Source organism: Helianthus annuus, chromosome 9 (assembly GCF_002127325.2).
Source record: "Helianthus annuus cultivar XRQ/B chromosome 9, HanXRQr2.0-SUNRISE, whole genome shotgun sequence".
In the NCBI taxonomy this organism is placed as follows: Eukaryota; Viridiplantae; Streptophyta; class Magnoliopsida; order Asterales; family Asteraceae; genus Helianthus; species Helianthus annuus.
Window position 1 is genome coordinate 161,925,809 of NC_035441.2, and position 19,965 is coordinate 161,945,773.

At 36.7% G+C, this 19,965-nt stretch overlaps 2 protein-coding genes across 2 annotated transcripts; one reads left to right on the top strand and one right to left on the bottom strand.

Moving 5' to 3' along the window:
- Window positions 1-2,556: 2,556 nt before the first annotated feature.
- Window positions 2,557-7,665, bottom strand: LOC110879292 (carbonic anhydrase 2). The gene is made up of 9 exons (XM_022127715.2): window positions 5,398-7,665; window positions 5,165-5,223; window positions 4,289-4,435; window positions 4,008-4,056; window positions 3,798-3,914; window positions 3,290-3,343; window positions 3,149-3,234; window positions 2,965-3,070; window positions 2,557-2,891 (listed from the first exon to the last, which is right to left on the bottom strand). The coding sequence occupies exons 2-9, from the start codon at window positions 5,212-5,214 to the stop codon at window positions 2,721-2,723; spliced, it is 780 nt and encodes a 259-aa protein (XP_021983407.1). The 5' UTR covers window positions 5,215-5,223; window positions 5,398-7,665; the 3' UTR covers window positions 2,557-2,720.
- Window positions 7,666-18,605: 10,940 nt separating this feature from the next.
- On the top strand, window positions 18,606-19,965 carry LOC110876640. The gene is made up of 3 exons (XM_022124804.1): window positions 18,606-18,937; window positions 18,993-19,196; window positions 19,458-19,965. The coding sequence occupies exons 1-3, from the start codon at window positions 18,606-18,608 to the stop codon at window positions 19,963-19,965; spliced, it is 1,044 nt and encodes a 347-aa protein (XP_021980496.1).

The window sequence follows — 19,965 nt, forward strand, 5'->3', positions numbered from 1 at the left end:
GGGCTCCCATACCTCATTTATTGGGGTTGATCGTTCACTATGCTCAAAAGTCAAGAAAACACAAAGTTTCTGCATCTGGGCACTTCACGCGGCCCGCATGGGAGTTCCCATGCACTTTAACGCGGGTCGCTTGAGTTTAAGAAATCAGGCGCGTATTTGAGGTGGCTCGCGGCCCGCCTCAACTTACCCGTAACCTTCACGCGGGTCGCGAGAGGTTAAGATTTCAGGATTTTCAAATCCTTTTGTAATGATTGCAGAATCCAGCCATTAATAACGAAATCTTTCGTAATGATTTACCTGACCTTTCGGGTTTGAAGGGGTAACTTTGCGGGTTGGCCCTCGGTTATTTACCGATAGGGGCCTCGTGTTATTTACCCGCATTATTAAGTCCCCGGTTTATTTATTAATTATATTGGAAAGCCTTAACTTTCACTGTTGACGCTTTTAACCCTTCTTCTACGAATTCGATCGTAACTTTTCTCGTTTCATATCGAAACTTCGCGAAATTCATATATATTATTTTAGTGAGGGTATAATACCGTTACAAAGTCCTTGGAACGTTAAAGGGTCACTCAGAGGTATTATTAAACATGTTGACACAGTTAACCCCTGTAGTTTGTAATCTCTCACTTTCTTCCGCGTTTTGTTTTTGTACGATCTATAGTTTATTCGTTTGAAGGCTTAAGCATTATTTAGGGATACTATACAGTATATTTACCCTTGTTGACATTTATAACCCTCGAATTTATATACTTTCAAGGTTTGTCAAAATTAATCCTTTATTTATTATAGATGCCACGTGTGAATAAATGACACGTGTTAACACATCATTGGACACAAAATTTCGAGGTGTTACAAGAACACATTTCTTCCACTCTTGAGGGGCTAACACCAAATTAAGAGATTAATAGTAGTAGTTAGTGGGTTAATTCCCTTATACACAATTTTTACCTAACACGTTAACCGTTAAAAGGGTTAATTATTGCGTTGACGGATTTCTATTGTAGCTATCATGTTTGTAGTGGGTTTGATCCTGACATTGCGGAGCAGTCACCTGGTTGCTTTCTTCTAGTTGTGTTAGAGTATTTATGCCCTCAAAAGGGGTCGTACTACTTTATGGCGTTAACCCCCACATATTCGCTTTCCTCATAGAACGACTTTAGGCGGTTGTCATCAGGGGTGGCTTAGTGTGAAGTGGGGGGTGCACCCGCTCCCCAATGTTTCGGTTAGAAGTGTAAAATTTCCTATTTCTGTCCAAAAATTTTAAAATTATATAGGATCGTCCCCCCAATTATTTTGCCTAAATATTTATACAATATATAAATCGGGTCCCAAAACTTTCAGCCGCTCGAAACTTTTGGTCAAGTCCCGCCACTGGTTGTCATGTAAATTGCTTGTGGCAACTTTCCAAAGAGGTGTATGATTTGGTAACCTAACCTGGAGCCATTTCTATTTCTGTATACTGATCGTTGGAAAGTCCATAACTAAACAATTAGTGTTTTCATTAAGGGGGAGTCAAACCCAAGTGATTCTTCTTGTTAAAAATTTCTAAAAGCTATCTTTTTGCTTACCTTTTATTTATACTTTTTAATTTAAAATTTTCAAAAAAATAAAAGAAGAACTCTACTTTTTGTTCGACTAAATGTTAACCGCATTCCAGTACTAAAAGCCATTGTGTTCTTGGACGATATACTACACCAACCAACGATAGGTGCATTTTCTCTAACGTGTTGTAGTGAGTGATTATATCTTATCGTGTTTACAAATTTAAGACTTGATTTTGTGTAATAACCGGCTAAAATTGACTATAAGCTTTAATAGTGGTTGCTAGGGTTTGACAGAATGGAAGACTATCATAACACCTAAGCTTTGATAGTGCGGCTAGGGTTTAATAGGCAGATTGTTTCTACTATTGTTCGGTAGAACTTGACTCTGATACCAAGATAAACCATGGAATGTAATTGTATAATGGTTGTATACTAAATAGGCTTATACTAGGTCTATATACAGAACATATTTACACATAGATACCTAGTAACTTACCTAGTAACTATAATTCATATGTGTAAATAACTAGTCTAATAAAAACTGAATCCTCATGTACCTATATAAGTGATATACTGATAGTGAAATATTTTTGGAACGTTACAGTTCACACCTTTGTAAGAGCATACGTTGTGGACTTGTGGTCTTGTGAAGGCTATTCGTGGGCTGAGGTGGCACTCATGGCCACTAGTGGAACACGACCCCCTCACTAGTGGTTGTGAAGGGCATGGTGATTTCCACGAAGGCCACGATTGAGAGTGATGATAGAAAGAATCGTTGGGGTGGGACCTACAGTGATCTTTTTGGTTTAATTTTTTTTTTGTTTTAAATCAATTTAACCAGTGATGAACCACACCCATGGATAGTGGATGTGAGAGATGGTAGATGGGGATGGCGATGTGATGTGATGCTAAGGTAGAGGATGGTGACGATGGTTCGCTAGTGAACCACACCCATAGTCTAAAACAGCTTCCAATATGGTGACCATATCTTTTTACCTATATATGGAAATTAACAAAACTGAACAACCATTCAAATGGCTGGAATTATTATATAAGAAGTTTTACAATTTTCTTTTATTCAAGGGAAATACAAGCAGAGATCATAGATGAAATTAACTTCGATGGAAGAAAAGAGTCATGGGTAACAATGGAATTATACAAAAGTAACCCCAATCACTGCTCAGATGAGATAGGTGGAGAAATGTTGAAATCAAGTCCCCACAACTCAAATTTCCCATTAACAAAGTCATAATGCCCACCCTTGATTGCCAGTGTTTTGTTCAGCAGTCCAGTCCTTACAAACGGGTAAGTCAACAGGTTTGCAAGCGATACATTCACAGCCTCCTGCATTGTCAACTCATAATTAGCACTTCCTAACACATCATTATCACTACTTCACTAATCAAATAACGATTACCTTTTCGCATGATACGCATTGATCATCAAGCGATGCACTTGCATTCCCAGCTTTCACCTTTGACTTAGCAGGTGTGCAAATTTTGACCCAGTCCTCAATGAAATCACTGTGGTATCATACATACCAGGTAATAAGTTAACCGGGTCGGTCAGATCGAAAAGAAGTACATGAAAAGGGTACTTACGTTGATGTCGGTCCTTCATCTGGGAAAGTCATCAGACCCTTGATTCCACCACAACGACTATGCCCGATTACAACTATATTCTCCACCTGTATGTTTCAGTTAGATCGAGTTTACGAGTTTGAGTTATGTAATGTAGGTTACCTTGAGATGCAGAACTGCATACTCAAGAGCGGCTCCAACTCCAGCATATTTAACCTGTAGAGTTAAATTAACTGTGATTATTCATAATTAAGTTAATGACAATGGTGGTAACTGGCAGGGGCGGACCTACGGGTCGGGGTCCTCGGACCCCAATGTTTTTAAAAAAATTACTACGTAGGAGATTCGGTATATTAAATTGTACAAGGACCCCATAAATAGAATTAGGTGGACATCATAAAAAGATATGAAAGCCTGGTGTAGTGGTAAATCCCTCTTTTTGCCAACAAGAGGTCATGGGTTCAATTCTTGTAAAGCTTGTTTTTCCTGTTTTTTTTTTAAATCTCTGTTTTTTTTTTAAATCTAGTTCAAACCTCGCTATGACCCGACCCGAAAATTTTAATGTTTTGTTATGAAAATTTTGAACACCGAAAAAAATGGACCCTATTGAAAAAAATTTCTGGGTTCGCCACTGGTAACTGGTATGTATTAATTACAACTGTGAGTTAACCTTATCAAAGGGAGGGACCATGTTGGCTATATTACGGACCACAAACGCCTCACCGGGTTGGAAATCCAACACATGTGACGGGCAAACTCGAGAGTCGGAGCATGCGAAAACCATAAACTGCATGTTGGGTAAATGTATGTATTCATCAGAAATTAAAGTTATAATACATATGTATCAAATACTTGCTGAATATGTTCAAGGATATTGTACCTTTGGGCTCTGGCCTTTGGCAAGTTCATCGTACAAAGTTGGATTTGCCCTTCATACACAATTATTAAGTACATGATTATTTATTTTCAAAAAGATGTGAATTATATTTGTAATGAGTGAGGCTAAACATACCCCTTCTATCCTTGAAAAACTCCCCTTATAAAAAAAAAGTAGAGTGATGATATGACTGATTTATTAAGAGATGTGGTACATTCAGTAAAAACATAAGAGGATACATTTAGCACAACTCGTTTGTAATGTAAGTTAAGTGTATAACGTACAAAAACTTATTGGCCTTGAAATTGGCGAACCCTGCCATGATCCTAACATCAGGGCCAACGAATGCGGGACCAATGTCGGGTTTCTGGATGTCACCTATGATCTGGTTGATTTTTGCAGCAGCCGTGGTTGCCAACTCCTTCTTTTCACTATATAACAAGAAAATCATGAGGATATGACGGATAATTTATCAATCGCATTAATAACCAGATGACCTCTTGTATGTTTTAGAAAATGATTTACCAACTCTTCTAAAGGATATTGGTGTAATATCTCATGATATTTGGACTAAATATATTTACAACACATTCATATACATATATAAAGATTTTTTTTTGTAGCTTACTTCTAAAAGATATTGGTGTATATTTGAACTAAATATATTTACAACACCTTCATATACATATATAAAGACTTTTTTTTTGTAGCTTAAAAGATTTACAAGCTTTAATTTGTCAACTATTCTATAAAGATATTAATGTTTCATTTCTAGGCAAATAAACTTAATACCCAAATATTTAATTCTTTTTTTTTTCATTCGTTTTTCTTTGTTTTTTCCTAAGAAACCAATACATTTCTTTTAGTTTTTAAATAAAAATAACATAAAAATATTGTTGTATAAAACTTTTAATACAATCAAGGATTTAAATTTCATGTAATATTTGAATATCTTAAAATTGTTTACGCCGTCATCTAGTTCTTGTTTCTGGTTCGACCAGTAAACCAGTAATTGACGTCGTTGTTTGATCCAGTTACGAAAGTAAAACCAATTAGCCACAAAGCTTTTTGTGGACTGTTTTTAACTATCACATACACTTATAGACCACATATACCAAATACGACCATGCAAAATAGAACAACAAGCCAGTTTTGGTTACCTTAAAAGCTTCTTGAGTGAAGCAATTGCCTTGTCGATTTCGCTTCCCATGTCTCCTCTCTACAAAAGATCATATTAACCAACTTAAATCATGACGAGATGAAATAATTGCCACGATGCCATTGTTTTCACATCCACATATCTATGTTGTCTCGAATTTTAAAAGCAAGTTTGGTGACTGTTTTTCCATCAAGACAAACCGAAGAAATAGAATAACAAACCAGTTTTGGTTACCTTAAAAACAGGCTGATTACGGATGAGGGTTGGTAGTAGAGTGGTGGACTGTGAGTTCTGTTTGTGGTTTTATACTAATAATAATTCCACTTCTCTGGCTTGTGCATGGATTATCTCGGAAGATCAGGTTTGGACGTACAAGGTGACTCCACGTACGTGTCAACCCTTCAAGCATTTTAACTTGTAGTTTATATATATCACCATCGTTATCCATCTAAAATCATGTATTTTCATATATGCATTCTTTGTACAATAACTCGTTGGTTAATTAAATAAATTAACAATGTAATTTAATAGATAAACAATATATTAACATATTGCATATATCCATTGACCCTTCAATCCGCCTAGTTTTCCGAGTACTCCCCAAATATTCGCTACAAGGTAGGCTGCCGAGGCCTGAGTACTGTTCTCCCAGGCCAATTACTCTCCCGAGTAATCTCCGCCTAGGCCGAGTACTCCCAAATCCGACTAGGGAGCGCCTATCGACTTTTGCAACCATGCTATAGAGTATAGCTAATCAAAAAGAAAAATGCTTTAACATATCGAGAGATAGGATTTAGACTTTTTTCTAAAATAGTTGTGACTCATATATAGCTAGGGTAAGAGTTATTACAGAACACTAAACGATTTTGATATGTTAATTTTTTTTTATCAATTGTTCATATGCCTTAATATTAATGTTTCTTAAATACACGTGAGCAGGGGCGGACCTACCTTGGGTTGTGGGTGGGTGGGCGCCCCCGTTGACTGTTTTTTTAGTTCTATTGGTTGTGGGTGGGTGGGCACCCCGTTGACTGTTTCTTACATACACGTGAGCCGGGGCGGACTTACCTATTGTTCAGAACAGAAGCGACTCAATGAAGAAGATGGAGACGTGTAGTTTATGTATACAAAAACACATCAACCTAATTTCTTCATTTATGTTTTAATTTAATACCGTTTACCTACACATATCTAGGTAATGTTAGATGCACATATGCAGGTTACTTTCTTAAATGAACAATCAGACTATTCGTTCACAATTATTCTTTTAATCTTAGGAGAATGAAGTGAGAAACAATAAGAAGGCCGGAGGATGTGGAGGGCGCCACCCCTGCCACCTCACCTCTGATAGCGCCATAGGGGCGTCACCGCCCATACCCCGCCGTTTAACAAGGGGTGCCATTGAAGGGGCTTCACCATGGTAACGAGGAAGAATGTGAGTTGCAGATGGGGCCCACATCATTTTATCTAATAATTTTTTTTTTATTTTGTTTAACAAGGGGCGTTATCACACACCCTACAAGTTAAGAGAAGGCGTGATAAAGCCCCCTGGCTGCCGTGGCGTGATAAAGCCCATAGCCTAACTATAACATTTATGATGTTTTCTTTTATTTTTAACTTTTATATAAATGAAAAATTAATAGTTTGCGATAATATAAATACCCTCGTTTTTATAACTTTCACTCTGCGAAAATATAAACACCCTCGTTTTTATATATAAGTGAAATCACATAAATGGATGAAAATGAAATGGGTGATAATGGGAGGGATAAGGTGTTATCTATAGGACATGGTGGTGGTATAATAATCTTCGATTTGACGTTGTTTCTACCATCCTGTATTTCTAGCCTCATCCTCTCTTCTTTGACAATAAATATTGATTTTCAACTGTTTTGTTGGTTACGTTAGAAACGAACTGCCATTTTCATATACATACATAATCAAGTTATGCCGTTATTTCTAGCCTCATCTTCTCGTTTTTCGGAAAACAAATATTGATTTTAAATTGTTTATTGGTTACATTATAAACGAAATTGCATTTTCATATACATAAACAATTAGATTTATTGCAAACAGAACATTACAATTTACCAAAATAAAAGCTTTAAAATATGACTAACTTTTGATACCTGCTCGGCGCATATTTACAGTTGTCTCGATCTATGTGTCTATTACTTGCACATATTACTGCCGCTATCTCCATAATGATCATCTCCGTCTCCACGGTCATTCCACACAAGTGTGTTTGGAGATGGTGACAGTGGAGGCGGTGGTGATCGTTATAAAGATAGTGCATGTTGGCAGTAAATAAATCCTCACTTCAAAACACCAGTAAGCTCAATGCCCGAAAATAAGATTCTCACGGCAAATACAGGCAAAAGACGATATGCATATTAAGGATGCTCAACATACCACCGAGGTCAAGATTCATATCTAGAACCTTGACCATTGTGATTTTGATAAGTTGTATGATTGAGAAAATCGTAGAATATGGTATTTATGGTTGTATCATGTTATTAGGCCTTGTAATAACAAAAGTTCTTATAGCATGTTGTGCCATAGCCCATAGACAACATGTCGACACTCTGATGTCATTTTAACTACATAATATACTTTTCTTTTCTGTTGTATTATTAATTTTATCCTAAATAATATTTAAATAATGCCAGATCCAAATTGTATTGTACGTATATTACCTATAACTACATGATTAATAATCATGAGAGAGAATACTGTTAGGCACTGCCATACATCTTCTTATTGGTCATTTATTTTTGTATTTAACTTTTAAACATTCAGTTTTGCTAATATACGTATTTAGCGCATCTGTTTTTTAAAAAAAGTTTTTTTTTATTGCTTAACTTTGTTTCTATGCGTGTTTATTCCTTCTGCTTTAACTTTGGTTGTGTACAAGTCCCTCTACTTTTATTCTTTTAAGTAATTAATTGTCGCTTTTCGTATTTTACTTTTAAACCTTCAACTTCACTAATATACGTATTTATCCCCTCTATTTTTAGAAAAAAAGCTTGCTTTTTATTGGTTAACTTTGTTTATATACGTGTTTAGTCCCTCTGCTTTAACTTTGGTAGTGTACATGTTCACTTACTCTCCTTTTTTTTTTTTTTTTTTTTGGTTTTAAAATGTCAATAATTGTATACCTTTTATTAATATAACCAGAAAACTTGTTAAGTTACATCAAAACAGAAGGTAGACGGGCAACAAGCTGCGCCGCCAACCCTTTCTGAATTGCAAACCCCAACCTCCCGAACACAAACCCCTGCCCCCTTGGGGTCGAACAATTGCTGTGGATAACCCGTTGAACCCTCGTCAAGAAGTTGATGGCTTCTGGCGCTAGGGAGCCAAAAGTATCAAAGGCAAAAGGGATAAAGACATGTTGGTTCTCTGCGCAAGCTTTAGCGTGCTTATCCACTTTCTTTGATTCTGCCTTTCTTGCTGCTAGTCCAGCTACAAACCCGTTTTCCCTTAAACCAACCAAAGGGGAAACCCCCGTGAGGTCTACACAAGCATGTTTCCCCCCAGCCCAGCCAAAGACGAGCAGATCCGCTGGTCGCAAAGTAGATCTCCCTTCCATAGGGTCCGTGAGGAAATTCACAGGGGCCTCTTTCTTAGCAGAAATCCCAGCTCTTCTTAAGATGTCCCCCAAAACATCTCGCACCCAATCATGCCGATATTTAAACCCAGGGAGCTCTTTACAGTGAACTGCGTGCTCCCCATATTTATCCATACAAGCTTTACGACATATCGGGCAGGTTTCATCTTCTGGGTACATAGGGATCATTAGCCGGTATTTGAGAATGGTTCTATATTCTACTGCCGACATGCATTGTCCTAACCCCTCAATCGGGATAACGGTCAAAAATTCCTGAGCATGGGGACCCTTCAGACACTCAAACACCGCCTTCTGGCGGGGTGACAAATCAAAAGCTTCTCCCAGGCTTTGAACGATTTTGCTAAAAAGTGCATTCGCCAAAGTTTTTTGCGGCTTCGAGGGGGCGGTGTCCTTGTTAGAGAAACCGCCAATATCCAAGTCTGGGAGAGAGACATTTAAGCGTTCGAGCGCTTGTTGATAGTCTGGGTCAAGCCCGACGACCCCACCGTTTCGAAGGATATGATCCTGTAGTTCCCAAGACTGAGCTCTAGACGCCACAAAGGCATAAGCCCCAACATCTCGGGCTGAGAAGAGGCCCAAACCACCTAGACGCATTGGCAAAGATGCTAGACGCCACTGAAGGTCACCAAAGAAGGGGCCGCCACCCACTACTATGTCTTCTATGGCCTTTCTAAGGCCATCATCGAACCGAGATATCGCATCCTCCATCAAATGGGGTTGACAAGTCCGCAACCCAAAAAGCAACTTAGCAACACCCATGCACGACCTTAGCAGTAAGAGTTCACATTGGGGATCCCTCAGGCAGGGTAAGAGTTTCATAAGGTCAACCGCCCCCGAGGCCCGCCGCCCTGCCAACTCATCATTTAGTCTTTTCCCCTTGTTACCGTAACGAATCAACCTGGGGGAATAGTGACCGTTAGCTATTGATGGACAACCGCTACTACTCTTAGACTTTAATAAAGTTACTTTATAATTCCTAAACTTTATTAAAACAAAAATTCTTTGACACGCGTATTTTTATCTATGTCTCGATGTAATTTTTATTGAAATCGTGTTATGAGTAGTATGTACAAGTAACCGAAACACAGACATGCATGTTATTAAACTGAGAAATATTTCGCTTATCGTCCCAGGGCATAAACTAGTAACAAACAAAAAGCAATGTCGGTGACGGCCTGTCAGAGGGTACAACCATGGGCGGATCTTAGAAGGCCTGTGCCAGGGCCACGGCCCTGGCAAGTTTTCCGGCCGTAGTGCTAATTTTCCGCAGTTCGATCGAAATTTTTTATATATACTATGTTTAGTCCGGGCATTTTTTAGTGCCCGTGTCTTTCGGCCCTGGGACGTTCAACGGGCAAGATCCGCAGCCCATGCAAAGCAGTCCATGGCCCGCCCAAAAGTGAGATCCGAATCGGAGAATCCTAGCTTGTTTCAAGCAGTAAAGAGATGTCCAAATCAAAGGCTTATTTTTAGCATGCATCCATGATTAGTTAATTACCATGATCATCTTCATGCACGTTCCATCATCATTATGCACGTTTATTTCCATTGCAAGTTTCCGCATTTGCATCTTGTATGTAACATGCATTTCACCCCAAGTAAACAGTTTGAAAGCGGGGTAGTGAAAACTCATGTAGTATATAAGCACAACAATCACAAGAGACGCATGTATTAAGGCTCTATCACCTCAATCTTGGTATTAGATCGTGTTTGGTTAATTAACGAATACAGCTTTCAAATCGGTAATTGCAATAACTCGGTTTCAGATAAGAATAATCATCTGAAAATCGACCTATAGCACAACACTAGAGCTGTGGGTATTATCTTAGTGTCAGATTTCAGTTTGGCTTTCGGGCACCGTTTTACGTGCTGGTCAAAGTTGTTTTTTAGATGTTTGGAAAGTGGTATGATCATATGGAATGTACTAATGAGTTGTCTAATAGAAATGATTAACTTTATATTAAGGGAGTTCGCGAAGTTCAGGATAAAGTGCGCCAATTTATTGAGCTTAATAAATCACTCAACATCCCTATAATTGTTGGTGATTTATTGAGCTCGTTTCGTGTTTTCGCAATTCCTTTAAAATAGATAAAACTTCACCAAAAATTCAAAAACTTCTAAAATTTTACAGAGAATCTATTTTCAACCCATATGATCACCATACCAATTTTCAAGTTCAATGAATACCCACGGACAAAGTTATGCTATATATAAATCTCTATGCCTTAATTTCAGTTTTCAGAAGTTATACCTAGCGAAACTTGCGTTTTTACGCAACCCTTGTGTGTCTAGAAACAAGATAAGCTTATATTCAGTACCTATACACCATAAACAACACAAATTTGCAAAAACCCATATCATCAAACCTTACATTCATTCTTTTTCGATTAGGGTTTGTTATATTCGTTTCTTGTCGAATACTTTGTGTTTTGGTATCATAATCCGACTTTTTATACCATGAATCAACATATATCAGTAAGTTACATGTTACTTAGTGTATAATCAGATTAGGGTGTCAAGAACCCTAAGAATTCATGGTTAAATAAGATTCTTTTTCTTGGAATCATAGTTTTTATCATGTAAAGAACATAAAAAGCAATTGAATTAAGGTTTATACCTTGATTTTTTGATGGAACTTGATGATAAATTTTGTGGATGGGCGGATGTGTGTGAAGAAAAGGTGTAAAGGGTGTGAGAAATGAATAAAAAAAAGAAAAATGACATTTTAAAGCCTTAAAAAGGCCTATTGGATTCTAGACCCCTTTTGAAGAGAAACTCAGATACTATAGGCAAATAACTACCTAGGTCTAGAATCCTATCTGCAATTCAGAACTCTCGGAATTGGACAATGGAATGGCTACAGGGTTCCTAAAAATACGCTTAACTCAAGACAACCCTAAAGAATGCTAGATCACCTCCTGGTCTCACTAACACCTCTCAGATAATCCTAAGGGACGTGTAAATCACCACTTACTAGTTTGGATCACCTCCCGGTCTCACCTCACTACGGAATGTTAAGGTACTCAAATGACTCGCTCACCTCCCAATCTCGCTAATCACAGCACACCCTAGAGTATGAAGGAGTTATCTATGATTGTTGATAATAACTCAGGTTTGCTAGGGAACTAAGGTAACTAAGTTAGGATCTCCTCCAGGTCTCCCCTTTACCCAAAACCTTAGAGCAAGACAAACCGACACTCTATTTCCTTCAGGTCTCAAGAGTGGCAAAACACTAATTTCAAAAGCTTACAAGGTTACTTATAGGGTTATCTAAGACAATACACTTCTAGATTATACCACTAACACAAAGTCTATGAAAAATCACGTAGAACCCTAGATCTGAAACTACCAAACTAACAAACTTAGAGAAAACACAAATCAACAATCATGCATGCAAACCGATTACAAAAAGCATTTATACGCATCATCATCAACAACACAAAGATATTTACCAAAACATTAAGCCAAAATTATATTATCCAAAAACCGAAAACTATAAGTCACAAAATATTTATCAATACAACCTAGGTAGTATAAATGTTTAGTTACGTTGACAAACGAAACAAAAAATAAATCCAAAACAAATAATTTAGAAAACATGGTCCATAATATTCAAGTTTACAAAACCGAATTAAAATAAATAAGTCTAACCGAATAAAGCAATGAACTCTTATCACGTTCCTTTTTTGTTAATCACAAGCTTCCTTAACCTTTTCAAAACTCCAATGCGTCTCTCGATGCTTTCTGCCGTCGAACAAGTTGTTCTCTCTCTCTCTCTCTCTTTTTTTTTTTTTTTTTTTTTTTTTGAGTTAAATGCCATTTTAGTCCCTGTGATTTGAGTCATTTTGCCAGTTTAGTCCAAAGGTTTCATTTTTAACCTATGGGTTCAAAAAGGTTTCACAGTTGCCATTTTAGTCCACTTGGTTAACTTCGTCCATTTTTTCTGTTAACGAGAGGGCCAATTTGGTCATTTTGTATGTAATTCTGTTAACTAAAAGGGCAATTCAGCCATATAAAATGACCGAATTGGCCTTTTCGTTAACAGAAAAAATGGATGAAGTTAATCCAGTGGACTAAAATGGCAACTGTGAAACCTTTTTGGACCCACAGGTTAAAAATAAAACCTTTGGACTAAACTGGCAAAATGGTCCAAACCACAGGAACTAAAATGGCATTTAACTCTTTTTTTTTCTTTGATCCGTAGGATTGTGAGTGATATATATCAATCAAAAATCCCCTTACACGGTGCAAGAGTATTCTATTTATGATACCTCGTGGTGCACAAAAAACCCGAATCCGGACCCGGACCTGAAAAAAAACCCGGAACCGGGTATTATAAAAACCGGGTTTTCTATACCCGAACCCGAACCCGACCCTACCCATAGGGTAGGGACCGGGTATGCATATTTGATCTAAAACCCGAACCCGGAACCGGGTTTTTTTATACCCGGTTTATACCCGAAACCCGGTTTTTATAATACCCGAAACACGGTTTTTATACCCGAATATATAGCTGACATGCAAAATGCATAACACAATTTTATTAATTTGATTAGTAGTGGCTTCAGTCAACCGAATTTAATGCACAACTAATGTTATGGTTCGATGATACACACACCTATTATTTACTGCAGAATTGTTTCACCAAGTTTTGAAGACATTTAATGTTGTGGTTGAATATTTACTGCACAACTAATATACACAACAACTAAAAAGAATTGGTTATATTATTGTTTCTATCCAGCAAGAACTTGAACGAACCAACAAACAAAACAATCAGAAAACACAACTCAAAAATGGCATCGCAAAGTGCTACGTCTTCCCTTGGCCTGGCTTCTACGGCTACCAAAGCAAGCGCCGTGGAGGTTATTCCTACAACTCGAAACCAAGAAGTTTGGGTTCATTACGAGTTATGTAAAATGTCGTTTGGACCAAATAAAGCTCGATGCGTTCATTGTGGAGCTATGTTGAAATCTGATTCGAACACGACGTTAATTATTTAGGTTTCTAATGATATTTGCCACCGCTACTTAATTATTTAGTATATTTCATTACAAGTGGAACCAAATATGCCAATATATGTTGGTCCTTCTATTTTCTTTGTTTGTTTAATATCATTATTAGTTTTTGTATTTAATAAATTGTGCCTTTGTTTCTAAAGTTCAAGAATAACCACATTGTGCCTCTGTTTATAAATTGTGCCTTTGTTTATCAATAGATTTGATGTCTATGTGTGAGAGTTATGTTTGATACATTTTATAAGCATAGTTCCGGTTGGGTTTTTTTAATACCCGTTGCGGGTTTTTTCCCAACCCGATGCATACCCGAACCCTACCCGATGAATACCCGAACCGGATCCGAACCCGGAAATAGGGTATTATAATACCCGGGTTTTATAAAACCCGACCCGAACCCTACTCGAACCCCGGTATATAGGGTATACATTTTTGGTAGAAAACCCGGACCCGGACCCGACCCGATTTTTAAAAAAACCCGATTTTGTAAAACCCGGTCCTACCTGAACCCGGTTCCATATCCGGAACCGGTTTTTGAAAAGACCCGATTTGTGCACCACTAATGATACCCTCCAATTCTCGAACTGGGCTATGTTTTAATTGGATCGTGAAAGTCAAAGTGGGCCATGCCATGTGAATTGCTAACGGGCCAATACAAAGAAATGAAGGAACGCGATGGCAGATTGTTGTAATTAGTCTTGGTCAAAGGATTCTTGTTCGGTCAACAACAAAAGAAAGAACTGATGACATGATTGTAATAACACAAGAATCAATTCAAAGCTATACCAATTCTCGTGCCTCATGTTCTTTATTAATTGTTCCTTTTTACTTGTTGCATATATTGTTGTTTTAGATGCTCCTATAAAAAACAAAGTTGAACAAAATAAAGGGTGGAGATACAATAGGAAGTTTATTTGGCTAGAAAGGCTAGGAAGTGATCTTGACCATCCATTAAGTTAATCAAGGGCTAAGATTAAATCAGGGAAATTGAAAGGAAGAAAAGAGGCGCGTGAGTTTGTTCAAGGGCATTCTAGTCAATCCAAGCCAATAGTTTCTCTCTCCTCCAATTCCCCCCATTTTTTGAACGTTAATAACTCTTTCATACGACATTATTTTTTTATAAAAATTGCACCAAAAAACGAGCGTTTTTTTATCTTTAAAACGAGTATACTATTGTTATATTTTAAAACCCAGTTGCGTAAAACGCAATAGAAAAACCACCAGTTAAGTAAAATGCAATAAAAAAAAACCTAAAAATGATATTTTTCTAAAACGCAATGCACCAAAAACACAAAGAAATGACTTATTTGTAAAACGCAATGACCAGAAAACACATAAAAATGTGTTTTACCTAAAACGCAATGCACAAAAAACACATAAAAATGTGTTTTTACCTAAAACGCAATGCACCAAAAACACAAAGAAATGTCTTATTTGTAAAACGCAATGGCCAGAAAACACTTAAAATGTCTGTTTTCTAAAACGCAATGAACTGAAAACACATAAAAAAGTGTTTTACCTAAAACGCAATGCACCAAAAACAGAAAGAAATATCTTATTTGTAAAACGCAATGGCCAGAAAATACTTAAAAATGACTCATTCTAAAATGCAATGAACTGAAAACACCTAAAAAATGTGTTTTACCTAAAATGCAATGACTAAAAACACTTAAAAATGTGTTTTTTTTTTCTAAAACGCAATAGCCAGAAACCACATATAACTCTCTTATTTTTAAAACGCAGTGGACACATAAAACTGTCTGTCACTGTGAACTGTCTGAATTGTCTACGAATTACTGTCTTCGAAATGAGCCAATTTCTAGAAAATTAATTTTTCTGATGCATTTTTAGTACAGCAATTTAATCGAATTTTTTTTTCCGAGCCAGGGGCTGCCGCCCCTAGGACCCCGCTACTAGGGGCTGCCGCCCCCGGACCCCGCCAAGATCGTAAAACGCAATGACTAAATAAAAAACCCAGATCGTGAAAATGAAATTAAGGAATTTCTCACATGGATCGAAGCCGATTTCTTCATCAATTGACTAAATTTGAATGATAGAAACACTTATCAACGCTCGAATCGAACGAATCGAGTGATTATCTCCAAAATCACCGGAAAAAACGAGATTTTTTTATGAAATTAAACTGGGTTTTCTTCAAAAAAAAAAAGCTGAAGAACACGTTGATCGGGTTTTGAATCATTGATTGGTGATGAAAATCGCACTATAATGTAGTGATTATTGAGATAGAAAGTGAAGAAATGGTTGAAGATGGTGGGTTTTGAAAATGGTGGGTTTTGAAGTTACTGGGTTTTGAAAAAGGAAGAAGGAGTTGGATTGACTAAAATACCATTTTTCTTTATTTTAAATGTTACCACATATCATAATCCTATAGCTTCCTATCCTTCCTAGCCAAAATTAACTTTCTATTTTATGTTTTCCACAAAATAAATTGTTCCTTTTTACTTGTTGCATATAATTGTTGTTTTAGATGCTCCTATCAAAAACAAAGTTGAACAAAATAAGTACCTATTAATAACAAACATTAAGTTACAATAGTTAATTGTTCCAATTAAAATTAAATATCAATATATTATATTTCATGCAATCCATCGAGAATTCAAGTTTTTCTACTTTTCTTTATTTGATTTTTTCTATTATTTATTCTAATTATTTACATCTAACTCAATTTAGATAAAATAATAATAATATTATTATGCGATTTGATGCGTATTAATCATTTTGGCTCGTTTTCATTTAAGATTATTGAACTTCAGCTATGAACAACGAATGAGTAGATTATAGTAAAAATAATCCTAAAACTACTCAAAAGTTTAGGAAAATATTATATAAAAAGGTGTATAATTTAGATCATATCAGTAATATAATAATAATATGTAAAATCATTTTATTTAATTATTAAAATGGTTTTGGTAAATAAAGAAGTAAAAAGACCAATATGCCCCTCACTTAACAGTTAAAATTAACTGAGTTAGAGCCAAAGGACAAATCGTGTAAGATATTGAAACATCAAGTACGAAGCTCATCAATTTTAAAGATAAAGGACACATATTGAAATTTTGTACAAAGATAAAGGACACAATTTTCAATTTACTCTTGATAATACTATATGTGTTTAAAGCTCAAAACGTACAAAGATAAATCAAGAGTAAACAGATATAGTATTATCAAGACATATGGTATTATCAAGAGTAAATCAAGAAGTAATAATAGAGGGGAAGTTTTGTTCTCGGTTGGGGCTGTTAACGTTGGGCCGAACAACTTGGGTTTCCAAGTCAAGTTGAACTCCAATGGGCCTAAGAAAGGTTTAAAGATTTTTAGAAAGCCCGATAACAAGAAAAATATGGTGGATGATACAAGTGGGATCTCTGTCTCTAGGAAGAGGACAAGCTTGACAAAACGATCCATTCGACCTAAATGAAATAATAGGCATACAAGAGGATAGCGTTTCTCCGAAGAATCGGAAAATATAGGCGCAAGCAATGGAGGATGTGCTGAGAGTAGTAAGAAAGAGATAAACGAGGATAGAGAAGAGCACGTAGAAGGAAACAGGAATGGAATTTTGACAGAAGATTTGAATATGCAACCCAATGAGGAGTATGACTTAGAGACACATATTACGACAACATTGGGGGGTGTTAACCTTCAAAAATATGAGCATATGATCAGAGAAGCCATAAGGGAAGAAGGGATCCAAAAAGTTCCTAGATGAATTTTGTTTTCTTGAACATTAGAGGGATAGGAGAGGGGGGGGGGGAAATAAAGCAGGATGTGTTAAAGATTTAAAAAAAGAGAACGGGATTGATTTTATTGTTTTACAAGAAATTCAGTTTAATGACATTTCAGGTATTGAATTCGAGAAATTCTGGGGAGCAAGCAAATTCGATATGGACCACGTGCCAGCAGGTGGGAGATCTGGAGGGGTTGTTAGCTTATAGGATCCAAATGTTTTCAAGGTATGTGATTCTTTCAAACATCCAAATTTTCTTTTAACAATGGGGGTTTTGAAAGGAAGCAATAAAGCTATAATATTATTAATGTTTACGCTCCGCAAAAAGTTCCCCAAAAGAAAGCTTTGTGGGATTACATGGGGGGATTTGGGGTAACGTCGCGGGATGGTGGGTTATTATGAGAGATTTTAATGTGGTTCGTTGTTTGGAAGAAAGGAGGAACTCAAAATTTAATAAAATATGTGCTACCAATTTTATTAACTCTATTAATGATAATGGATTAAGAAAATTCGAGATGAAAGGTAGGAAATTTACTTACCATAATGATAATGGTAACAAACAAAGCAAGATAGATAAGGTTCTGGTTTTTCAGGATTTTTTTCGGAATGGCCAGTGGCCTGTCTGAGGTCGTTACCTAGGGGTAAGTCGGATCATTGCCCTATTGTCCTAATTTGTTCGAACAAAAACTTTGGGCACAAACCATTTAGATTCTTCAATTCTTGGTTAGATCGAAAGGATTTTGATGAGGTGGTTTTAAAGGCGAGTGAAAATTTTGTCGAAATCAAAGACTCAGATGTGCGTTTAATGGAGAAATTTAAAAGGATTAGGGTGGACGTTATATATGGAAAAAATGAGGTTTTATCCAAGGAAGGGGAAAAGGAGAGGATTTTAAAGGAGGAGCTCGACAAAATGGACAAATGGTCAGAAGGTAGAGAATTATCTGAAGAGGAGGAATGGATCAAAGTGGAATGTATTAAAGAGTTAAACGAAATGGAAAATTCAAATAAAAAGATCTCAAGCAAAGAGCCAGAATCAGATGGGAAGTAGATGGTGATGAGAATTCGGTTTTTTTTTCACGGGTACATTAATAGTAGACGGGCTTCAAACAATATTCCTGGCCTATTGATTAATGGTGTTTGGACGGCTAAACCTTCCTTAGTCAAAAAAGAGATTATTGGTTTCTTCAATTTGGCATTTAAGAAAAAAAAATTCTATAACAGACCATATCTAACTTGCCATAATATTAAAAGACTTTCGGAGGAGAACGCGGCGTCTCTAATAACCCCTTTTAAGAACGAGGAGATAAAGAAAGCTGTGTTCGAGTGCGGGGCCGACAAAGCTCTTGGGCCAGACGGTTTCAATTTCAACTTCATAAAAAGGTATTGAAATTTATTTGAGTTTGATTTTTATAACTTACTGGCTGATTTTTCACAGCAAAGGCTCTGTCGCAAAAGGATGCAGTTCATCTTTCATAACTCTTATCCCTAAAAACAAGGATCCGGTGGGAATGAAAGATTATCGGCCGATAAATCTTATTGGGGTGATTAGTAAAACTATTTCTATGGTTCTTGCTAATCGCCTCAAAAAGGTCATTGGTTCCATAATTTCAGAAAACCAAACCGCTTTCCTTAGAGGCAGGTACATCCTTGACAGCCCGTTTATGTTGAATGAACTTGTATCCTGGATTAAAAAAGTTAATAAAAAGGCTTTCATGTTAAAAATCGATTTTGAAAAGGCTTATGATAACATTTGCTAGAGTTTTTTACTTGATATAATGGGGCAGATGGGGTTCCCTATTCTTTGGTGTAAATGGGTCGAAAGGGTTTTAAACTCGATGAGATCGGCAGTGTTAGTGAACGGGTAGCCCACTTTTGAATTTAATTGTTCCAAAGGGATCAGGCAAGGAGACCCGCTTTCTCCGTTTCTGTTTCTTTTGGTTATGGAAGCCCAGTCTAGCATTTTTTGCAAAGCAGGGCTTGAAGGGTTTTTCAAAGGCATTCAAACTCCTAATAATGGGCTGGTTATCTCACATCTTTTTTATGTTGATGACGCTCTCATTTTGAGGGATTGGGATAGGGGTAATTTCTCGAATGTGGCTAGATGTCTTAGAATTTTTTACGTATGCTCGGGCCTTAAAATAAACCTTCACAAAACTAACTTATATGGGTTGGGTGTGGATAACTGTGATATTAAAGATACGGCTAATGTGATTGCGTGTAACGTTGATAACATCCCGCTTTCTTACTTGGGTATCATGGTGGGGCCCAGTATGAATAGAATCAAAAATTGGGAGTCAATTGTTGAGATTTTCGATAAAACGTTATCGGTTTGGAAAGCTAAAACTTTATCTATAGGGGGGAGACTTACATTGATTAATTCGGTTTTAGAGAGTATTCCTATTTACTAA

Excerpts from the sequence above, each read along its gene's own strand:
- LOC110879292 (XM_022127715.2), bottom strand. The coding sequence starts at position 5,214 with ATGGGAAGCGAAATCGACAAGGCAATTGCTTCACTCAAGAAGCTTTTA. Across the intron at positions 3,235-3,289 it reads ATGCAGTTCTGCATCTCAAG|GTGGAGAATATAGTTGTAAT; the intron begins GTAACCTACATT and ends TGAAACATACAG. Across the intron at positions 2,892-2,964 it reads AATGCGTATCATGCGAAAAG|GAGGCTGTGAATGTATCGCT; the intron begins GTAATCGTTATT and ends TTGACAATGCAG.
- LOC110876640 (XM_022124804.1), top strand. The coding sequence starts at position 18,606 with ATGGTGATGAGAATTCGGTTTTTTTTTCACGGGTACATTAATAGTAGA. Across the intron at positions 18,938-18,992 it reads AATTTCAACTTCATAAAAAG|CAAAGGCTCTGTCGCAAAAG; the intron begins GTATTGAAATTT and ends GATTTTTCACAG. Across the intron at positions 19,197-19,457 it reads ACCGCTTTCCTTAGAGGCAG|GCAAGGAGACCCGCTTTCTC; the intron begins GTACATCCTTGA and ends CAAAGGGATCAG.